Source organism: Vitis vinifera, chromosome 5, assembly GCF_030704535.1.
Source record: "Vitis vinifera cultivar Pinot Noir 40024 chromosome 5, ASM3070453v1".
In the NCBI taxonomy this organism is placed as follows: Eukaryota; Viridiplantae; Streptophyta; class Magnoliopsida; order Vitales; family Vitaceae; genus Vitis; species Vitis vinifera.
Window position 1 is genome coordinate 18,738,995 of NC_081809.1, and position 10,438 is coordinate 18,749,432.

General features: G+C 36.5%; 1 protein-coding gene and 1 pseudogene across 2 annotated transcripts in view; one reads left to right on the forward strand and one right to left on the reverse strand.

Moving 5' to 3' along the window:
* The window catches only part of LOC100241888 (WD repeat-containing protein 55), a 29,159-nt gene extending 22,646 nt beyond the window's left edge, over positions 1-6,513 (forward strand). For both annotated transcript variants that reach the window (XM_002269806.5, XM_059737008.1), the window contains 9 exons: positions 1,136-1,178; positions 1,321-1,377; positions 4,266-4,342; positions 4,508-4,556; positions 4,648-4,694; positions 4,809-4,882; positions 5,011-5,066; positions 6,028-6,130; positions 6,277-6,513. In XM_002269806.5, the coding sequence (XP_002269842.1) occupies positions 1,136-1,178; positions 1,321-1,377; positions 4,266-4,342; positions 4,508-4,556; positions 4,648-4,694; positions 4,809-4,882; positions 5,011-5,066; positions 6,028-6,130; positions 6,277-6,347 (577 nt within the window). In that variant the 3' untranslated portion in view covers positions 6,348-6,513. The remainder of the gene's footprint in view (positions 1-1,135; positions 1,179-1,320; positions 1,378-4,265; positions 4,343-4,507; positions 4,557-4,647; positions 4,695-4,808; positions 4,883-5,010; positions 5,067-6,027; positions 6,131-6,276) is intronic.
* LOC100853753 (calcium uniporter protein 4, mitochondrial-like) lies at positions 6,432-7,452 on the reverse strand (annotated as a pseudogene).
* Positions 7,453-10,438: the final 2,986 nt, after the last annotated feature.

The following is a 10,438-nucleotide window of genomic DNA, read 5'->3' on the forward strand; positions in this document are numbered from 1 at the left end:
TCTTTTTGATAGAAAAAAACAGCCTATGATATTTCATCAGGGAATGGTTTCTCCAGCTATCTAGAATTTACCCAGAAATAGGGGGGAATGTTCCTGCTACTCAGTCCTTCACAACTATCCGATTGGCTTATTACAAAGATGACCAAAGTAACTCATATTTCCTTAATAAAACTAAAATAATTGTCTACTATTGGCCCATCTACTCTCCAGAGATTTCAGCTACTTTTTGCTCCTTCTGCCATTAGCAATTTTGTGAAAATTTTGAGTTAAGGTTGCCTCTTTTTACCCATTCAACTCTTGTTTATTTATCTCAACACACCTCATCCTTTAAATAACATTTCATCAACCCAATTTTTCTAGAAAATACTTGTTAGTTAGAACCCTTTCCTTATTTAATTCTAGCTTATTTGTCTCCAAAATGCTTCCTCCTTTAACAACTCTCTCTCTCTCTCTCTCTCTCTCTCTCATATTTTGAAATCCTCACAAGTCATTTGTTCCAAAGTTTGAACTTAGTTTTCACACATGATTTTATGAACTTGTGGTCTTCTCATTCATTGATCTAGGACTCTCTCCATACTCACTTGCAAAATTTTTGATCCGGAATGAAGGAGCCACATATTCTTGAAATAAAATGGTACTAAACCACAACTAGGATAAAAAACTGAGCTGGCAAGAGCCTCTTGAAGGCTATGAAGGAAAAGGGCTCCCTGAATACTAGAGAAAAAGAATCTATTCAGCTTTTTTTCACATTCGTTAGCCCATATCTTTTACTGTACATAGTATACATATATCTACATAAATATGGATATGTGTATGTGTGTCTATTTTAATAAAAGAATTGTGCATAACATATATGCTTCAATGGCTGAGCTTCAAGTAAGGAGAGGGAGTTTTTTACCCCTTTTCTTGGTTAGCCTTTAGGCACCTATTGTATACTCTGTGTGTGCTCTGGTGTGCCTTCCCTTAGGTGCTTCTAATATATTTTCTTTTTTGCCTATCAAAAACATATATGATTTTGATGGTTTGTATGCTTTGAGTTTGAGTAGGTTGGGAGATGACCATTCTTCTTTGTTTGAATTATTTATTGATGACCTCTTGATGCATATCTCTAAAATTTTCTCTTTTCATTGTTAAGTGGAGATGGGACTCTATCTGTTTGCAATCTTCGAAGAAATAAGGTATAAATTATATTTGCTTTAAATCTTGGGATTCTGACAGAATTTAGGAATTAGGATAATTTAGCTCATTTGAATACTTTAGTATTTTCCATAATCTTTCCGACTCTTCCTTTACAATCCATTTGCCATATGTTAATGGCAGGTCCAAGTTCAGTCTGAGTTTTCAGAAGATGAGCTACTGTCTGTTGTTTTAATGAAGGTAGGCTTTATTTTTAACTTTTAAGCATTGGGTTCTTCTGACTCCTCTGGTTGTATCAAATGATATGTTTGTGTTATATTTGTTTGTCTGGCAACATACATTGCATGTGAATTCTTATTTGGCAACGAAAAAAATCATATATGTTGCACTTCCTAAACGTTCTTATCCGTAGTTATTTACAATCATCTATGTAATAATTTTGTTAAAATACTTCTTCAGTTTTTTTCTATCTCTTTCTCTCTTTCTTTCCTTTTTCCTTTTTGTGTTGGTGGTAAGGGTTGGGAGAGTAAAGGAAATGAATATCATTACTGAGCAAGGTTGGCAGGAGAAAAAAGAAAGGATACTAAAGTTATACTTGCATCACATTTGCCACTAAAATATTGCATCCATATTGGTATTCTTTTTGGCCAAGAAAATCTCCTTCGAGGAATTCATTACAGGATGGTTCTTGATGATAAATTAGTTCTCCAACCTCTCTTAAGCAAACTAGAGTCACCATTTGCATGAGATAGAAGTGATTAAAACTCAGTGAGTCACCTTAGAAGATTTGCTCTTATGAAGGATTGGCTCCAAGCTTTCTTGGTCATCTTTTTAACCATTGTAATATAAAGGAGATCAGCATTAACCTGCTAGGCTGGAAAAAGCAAGCCTAAGTAGTTCCATATGGATCCCTATGGAAAACTCAAACTTTTAATACCCATCTGACCTGAATTATCCTATTGTAAGCTGTAGATAGAGTTCTCCCAAAGCTTTAGTTCCAAGTCTTTCTCAGTCATATATTTGAAGAGTAGGAGCTCAGCATGACATGGCATCCATTTACCAGCTACGACAGAAAGGACAGAGCTGGATGGCACCATTGTTATTCCAGCACCAGCTTTCGACTTCCAAATTCAGAGCTGGATGGCATTTTGCTGGCCATCCTCTTTTTTCTTAGGCCATCCTCTTTACCAGCCATCCATATTAATCTTAAGAATTCAAAGGTGCAAACTTGGCTATTTGGCCAAAGAAAGGAACATCGCAAAATTTATCCTTGCTCTTGTTTTAGGTGATGTGGCATGAAGGGACACTCAGATTTTCAAGGAAAGTTTAACATCGGTGGCAGAGATTTTGGATAGAGAATTTTTTCCTATCTTCCTAAACATGGTGCAGATGGTTGAGACATTAAAGGCAACTCCTTTCATTCTCATCAGCTGAGTTAAGGCAGGGAGGTGAAGCTCTTGCAGATACCTTACTAAATGAGTTAGCTTGTAGACTGGTCTGTTCTAGGGGAAGATATGAGAATGATATACAGATCAGTAAGGAAGTGGATTTTTTGTTGAAAAGGGGGGCCTAGCCTTTAGTGATCATCCTTATCCTCCTTGAAGGTGAGGGTTTGGTTTTGGTCCTCGGTTTGTGTTTCAATTCTTTTAATTTCTTGGTTCTGGGAGGTGCATTTCTTGTGCAGCCCTTTTTGGTTTCATTTCTTTTTTCTTTTTTCTTAAATTGATTCTCATTTTTTTTATTGCATTACTTTTTCGTGGTTTTCAATAATTTTTTTTTCTTATTAGAAAAAAGAGGGAACTTAACGGCCTCTATTTTTTTTTTCCTCTTTTTTTTTTGAAGTGAGCTAATATAATTTCAATAGAAAAACCTTAGTTTGTGTTCGAAATTAAGAAATGTAAGGGAAAGTAGAGTAAAATCTTATTGAGCTCAAACAAATTTTTTATTTTCCTTGACTTTTTCTGTCATGTTTTTTATTATACTTCACTTTGCTTTCCATTTTCACCACAACCAAACAAAAGAATTCGAGATTCTTTCCTATTTTTCCCAATGTTTTGAGAGTTGGACCGGTTGTTAAATTAGAAGAGTTACTGGTTCACAGTTCAATGGTTGAACCGATGGTTAAACCACAATTGAACTGGTGATGTTATAAATGTATAATTTATATATTATTAAGAATTTAAAATATAGAAATTAAAAATTTTGGACACATTTCATATAATTGATAGTGATAGATTAAATTATAATAAGGATAAAATGAAGATTTATTAAAATTTTAATAGTTTTAATTTTATTATATATATTTAACTTATAATTATTTTTATAAAATAAGATTTTATTATTTAAAGTTGTTTAAATTTTAATAGCTATATATTTTATTATTTTTAAAATTATTAGTTATTTTATCTTATTATTTATTATCCTATAATATTAGATAAATCATAGTAGTTAAGATAGTTTAGTGGTGATTTGTTTTTTTTTTTCCTAAAGATCCTGGTTGACCATGCTGAGCATATTCCCTTTGTTTGTATATTGTTTTTTGCCCTTTAAATGGCCCCTTTGAATCCCACATCGAAAAGGCAGTGACCCAAAGGTTCCAAGCTAGCCTATAAAATGCCATTCAAACTGCATCAATCCCAAGCGTCCTATAAAGATGCCATTCATAAGTGCATCAGCCAACCTAGTCAAAGGATTGTGTAAGGGCTTCACATTGGGCCTGATATTTAGTGGGCTTTTGGAAGAACAAAAGTTAAAAATATTGAACTTTGGGCTTTCATAGAAAGGAAAAACCATTGGGCATTGGGCTATGAAATGGCTGTTCTTTTGTTCTGAACCGGCTGAGCTGGCTCAACGGTTTAGCGGTTAGGCCACTGGTCTTACCGGTTCACTGCCGATTCAACTATACTCCAGCTCAATTAAGTGAACTGAACTGGATCAAGGTCCAGTCAACGGTCTAACGGGTCGGTCCAGTCCACTTTTTAAAACATTGGTTTTCCCTTTTTTCCCTCCCTTAATAGTTTCATAGATCCAATGGAGCCACAAGGGAAGAGGGATATCAGTTCTTATATGTTTTAATTTGTGTGTTTATTATTTTCGAATCTGCTTGGCTGATGATCTTTTATGGTCAGAACGGTCGAAAAGTTATTTGTGGAACACAGAGTGGAGCTCTATTACTGTATTCATGGGGCCATTTCAAGGATTGCAGGTATTCTACATCAAACATTTTCAATAATTGATTACTAGTAGGAAGTGTCTATCCTTGGTGGGGAAGATATTTTCTATCAGTAAGGCATATCATTTGTTTTCTTTTCATAAACCATTAATTTTTTCCTCTGGAATATGGTCTTGAATATCTTTGTTGAATTTCCAGTGACCGCTTTATTGATCTCTCTCCAAACTCCGTTGATGCTTTATTGAAGGTTAGTGTATTTTGTTATTATTGTTAGTATCAGTTGGCTTCCAAATCATTGAATATGATCCAACCAAATAGTTCCATGCTTTTTGTATCAGCTTGATGAAGATAGTGTCATTACTGGATCTGAGAATGGACTCATCAGGTGAGAAGCGCTGGAAAGGGGAGGTTCTCCACATTTTTTACTTTATCTGGTCACAAGTTTCATTTTTCTTGCTTTTCTACTTTAATTGTTGATTTCCTCTTAATTCATGTTTAGCCTGGTAGGCATATTACCAAACAGAATAATCCAACCAATTGCAGAGCATTCAGAATATCCTGTTGAGCGCCTTGGTATGTTTTGCCTTATTTTCTTTTGAGTAAGCATCTATGCCTGTGAGAGTTGTGTTTACTCTCATTTGAGGTGTTTAGATGGTTAGCAGAATTTTCTCTTTAACTTACAAATTTGTTTGGTCTTGTAGCCTTTTCTTTTGATAGAAAGTATCTTGGCAGTATATCACATGACCAGATGTTGAAGGTACATAACTCTCTGTAATGAATCCATGCAACATTGTCTGTCTGATAGGGAATACTTGGTAAAAGTACAGGTAGATAATTTGTAGAGTAGATATTGGATTGCATTGCATAATATGGCCATGGAGATTCTTCAACAAATTTTAAAACTATTTAATCAGGCAGTTTCTTGATTGAAAAAACTTCTTGTAGATAATCAGGTAGTTTCTATAAATCCTCTTCATTAGATGGTTTGCTATTAAAACTATTTTAATTAAGTAGTTTCTTGAGAATGTCCTGGCATCTTGGTGAGATGGTTTGCGTTGTCAAGTGATGAACCTCAATTTGTAGCACTCATGACCTAGAGATATCCTACTCTATTCTTTGTATCAATCAAAGGTTAGATTCAGGCTGTTGGACTGTGGCTTTAGGTGGTTCAGGGTTGGGGTTGGGCTAGATGTAGGTCTTGAGCCTTCAGGCTCAGTTTGGATGATGGAAAAGGAAAAAAAAAATGTTAGAAGGAATCCATATTATCTTGTTTGATTACCCTGTGGACTGTGGGAACCATAATGGAAAATAAAATATAATGAAAATTATTTAAAAATTTATTATTAAATTCTTCACTCTTCATATAGGAGAGGAAAAGAAATAAATTCAGGAAGACGTGAGAAAAAAGTTGTCAAGTTTTAAACCTATTTTTTAATTTTCCTCCACCTATTTTTTCCTCCCAATTTTCCCCCCCTGTTTTCTTCCCTTTGTATTTTCTTCAAATTTTCCAAGATCCAAATGGGGCCTTAATGTTCTAGTCTATGTATAGAAAACGTAAGTCCAAGAGAATTTGCTTTTCATTTAAACCATGTATTTCTTTCTAATTTTTTTTATTTTGCTTTTTAATGTTCAAATTTTTTATATATCTTATATCATGATCAGATATTGCATTTGACCTTCATTGATTAATCTCAACTACCCACATCTTTTCCATGTAGCTATGGGATTTGGATGATCTATTGCAAGGTTCTGGAAGTACTCTAAGGAGTAGAGAAGCCATGGCAGACAGTGATAGCGATGAAATGGATGTGGATGCTAAAGGTATGTCCTGCAGAACTGAATGCCAATAATGTGGTATCTTCCATATTTATTTGCTTCACATGCCTAGGATAGGATGCATAGATTCATCAACTCCTTGGGCTGTGAGACAGACATTTGATTTTAACATTCCTCCTTAATCTTTGCAGAGACCAAAAGAAAAACAGCGAGTAATGGACAAGCTCTTAACAGCTCTAGTAGCTTTTTTGCCGATTTGTAGTGAGATGATGGAACCACTCCTTTTACAACTTGGTGGTAACTGAACATGATTTTATTTTTGTCTTTTTGATGGCCACAGGCTGAATTGATGGCCAGTCTTATTGATCATAAAAAGGGTTTGTATTGGCTGTATTAACTTTATTCCTTGAGAATGAGTTAGAGACCTATTCAACGGTGCAGAGGACCAAAAAAAGCTCCCTCTGCACGATCAAGAGGGGGGAAAATGGTCTGAGTTGGGTGAGTAGTAGTTAGGATAGAAGGCTCTGCAGAGGTTGTTGTACTTTTCCAAGTCAAAGTTGTGGGTCTTCATCAACTGCTTTTGCTTGGCCTTGAATCGGCGCTGGAAGTACCCCTCGAACGACGGTTCTTTGGAGGTTCTGAGGAAAAAGGCATAGGCGCCGGCAAAGTGGAGCGAGGTCACGAAGAAGCAGATGGGCTCCATCACATCCCAACTCAGTTCCCAGAAGGTGAGCCTCATGAAGCCCAGTGTCTGGAGAACCAGGAAAGCCCAGCCCGCAGTAGAGTTCTCCTTGGACCAGAGTCTTGGCTTTTTGGTCGATTACGCTCTTCTGCTTCTCCATCTGCTCTAGTTCTCTTCTTGGGTCATTCGGGGTGGCTATTGATTGAGAGATGAGGGTCTCCATGGACTTGGCCACCTGCAACAGCCCAATAAACAAATAAGCCCAGATATTGATTAAGCCAAAAACTTCTTCCATATGAAATTGGGTAAATGGAACCCAAAACCAGGCACAAGCCATACTAAGAAAAGGTCCCTTCATGCTAATGTGCACACTGGACACGTATTTGTATCGTGGCAGAGGCCGTTCACTCTCTCTAGATGCATAGAATTACATTCAAGAGCGTGAATCCACGCCGCTCAGATAGCACGTGACGATTCCCTCGTCAGGGGCGTTACATCCAAAGATCGTTGCCCATGGCACAACGGCGTTAAATAAGTGTGGATGTGTCATCCTTGGGCAGTGGAGAGAAATTTACTGAAACACCCCCAATGTTTGAGGTTTGTCCCGCCGAGTGTTGTGCATATCATATTGATATTTTGGTCCGTTTGACTCAAAATTAATTAAATTAAAACGCTGAAAAATTGTACACCTTGAACACACCACCTCTCAAATCCCGTCTTTAGGAACCTAGAGTCAACCACCTTCAAAGCTCAGAAATCGAAATGAAAAAACTAATTCACCTTCACCTTCAAAGTCAAAGGAAATTTTGTATTTATTTGAACCACCTGTCAAATAAGAAAACCTAGAGTCAACCACCTTGAAAACATAGAAATTGAATTGGAAAAACTAATTCATTTTTACCTTCAAAGTCAAAAGGAATTTTGTATTTATTTGAACCACCTGTCAAATAAGAAAACCTAGAGTCAACCACCTTGAAAACATAGAAATTGAATTGGAAAAACTAATTCATTTTTACCTTCAAAGTCAAAAGGAATTTTGTATTTATCCGGAAATGTGTAAAATATGTTGCATCCACACCCACGTGTCACGCTGGACCACTTGTATAAAAACCATGCATGTAAAGAAATCAATCAAGGAAACTTTGTTGTTTCATTAGTGTTGTTTGGGGGAATTTCATTGCGAAGATTAAGTTCTTGGTACGAATGAGAAGCCATGAAAGCTAATAGTGCTATAGAGGAGGATCGTCCCCCACCGGTAGAAGAGTTAAGCGAGCAAATTGCCATACACAAACCAGATCTCGCAATTGCGACACCAGTTAGAATAGCAATAGTATGAGCATCAACAACAAATAGAACACCTTCTAGCTCGGTAGGATGACCTCATGGGTAAATTGTAGTATAACATGGTCAAGGCACAACCATCAAGTTGATTTGAGGGACATCTAGAGGAAAGTGTAACCAGCCACGCACATGAAACTCCATCAACCCGAGTTCAACTTAGGAAAGGTTGCACAATGACCAACTCAACAGTTGAAAGAGTTAAAGCGTAAATACGAAAAGTTGGCGTCTAAAATACAACAAGTCAAGTTGCAAGCAACCTCTCCCATAAGGGTCACATGAAACTAGGGAAACGTACTCAAGTCCCCACTTTCTTTGCACTTGTTACAAGAAGAATTGCTTTGCTCATTCTGTTCCCCCAAAGTTCAACTTTTATGACAGGACCAAAGATCTTACAAACACATCTATCATTTTCGGCAGTTGATGGCATTGGTGGACGATCGCGAAGAACTGTTGTGTTGGGTGTTCTTGGCTAGCTTGCAAGGGCCCTCCTTAACCTGGTTCCATCAATTACCTCATCACTCTATCACTAGTTTTGCTCAGCTGTGTGAACAATTCATGCAATAGTATGTATGCAATACTTGACCACGAAGAAATGTAGACCATCCATTCAATGTCAAGTAGAATCTCAATGAGTCCTTGCCAAAGTTCATCCATCAATCTATAACTGAAATGGTCAAAGTCAAAAGTAATGACCAAAAGATAGCGATTGTAGCCCTTAGAAAAGTGCTACTCCCACACAGTCCTTTGCTCTAATCCTTGGCCAAGAGCGGGTTGGGTACCATGGAGGAGTTGTTGGATAAAGCAAACCATTATGCGAACATGGAAGAGGAGCTCGGACTAGTTAGTCACAAGAGAAAAATCTCATAAGTCAAGCACATAGTTGATTGGGGGTTTGCGTTCAAGAAGAAAAGTGGAATGCAAAAAAGGGCTCCTGCAAATTACCCAACTACAACGTTACCTTGGGTGGAATTTATTACATCACCTCGAGAGCTGCTCCTCAAGCTAAAAGACTGCTTGAACTTCAAATGGCCACCTGTTCTAGCGCAACCTTCAGAACAACGCGAAAAAATGAAATATTGTTAGTACCATCGCATCAATGGGCATTTGACTAAACATTGTAAAGCCTTGCGCCAATACCTCAAGAATCTAGTTTAACAAGGAAGTCTCAAGCGATATATGAAGACAAATGCACTTCTAGCTGATTCCTTGGTAGAAGATGAGCTGAAAGATCCAGAGGAGTTGCCTAAGTCAAAAGACAACCCCACTTCGACCATTCATTCATGAAACTTCTTTAAATTTGTACATATTTTTTTTTTATCTTCAAATAATATATAAACATCTTAGAATGTTGGCGTATATGATGTGTGAAAGTTTATTTTCTTTCTAAACTTGCTTCTAATGGTTAGATTTTAAATTTGAATTCGTCGTATTATAGTGTTATAATTCAGCTATTCAAATGTTTGTGCTATTTTTTTTAACCATTCAAGTTACTATGAGTGTTATGTCCTCTCAGTATATCTTATAGTTGATATAATGATTGGAGCCAAAATATGTGCTCTAATGGCACATATCTGATATGATTTGTGCACCAAAGGACATTCAAATCACCCAACTTGACCTAAATTGATGCTAAGGCCCTAACCATGAGTTTAATTTGTACTTTGGAGACATATCTCAGGTTCAAGGGAAGAAAATGGTGCAAGTTGAATCACTTTAGATTTTGAAAGATCAAGAAATGACTAAATGAGGAAATAAGTGAGTCAAGACTCATGGACCATAAGGAAAGGCAAGACAAGGATATCATGAGTTTGGAAGATGAGAAATGACCATTATGGAGTAAGAAAGAAGGTAAGAAAACATGGGAAATGAGGCATAAAGCAAGATTCAACTGCATGAAAATTTAGAACTCAAAAATCTGATGGAATTATATACTCTGATTTTGAGAACAAATTTAGAGTACTTCCTGGAGTCCATTGTATACATACTATATATCGTTTCGAAGTTCAGAAAGTCAAAAGTCCAACGCTTCAAACGGTTTGTAAATCAGAGCTGAAATGAAGAAGTTATGGTCATTTGAAGACAACTACACCAAGTTAGAGGGTCATTTCAAAATGATTTCAGAATTCAACTTATGATTTCGAAATTCAACTTATGAATTTAAAATTCACTTCAAAATAACACCAATTTCGAATTCACCCACTACCACTTTAATGTTCCTCCTCCTCTACCTCGAGAATTGCATCTATTCAACTTATGAATTCGAAATCCACTTTGAAATGACACCAATTTCTAATTCACCTACTGCCACTTTGATGTTTTGCCTTCTCTAC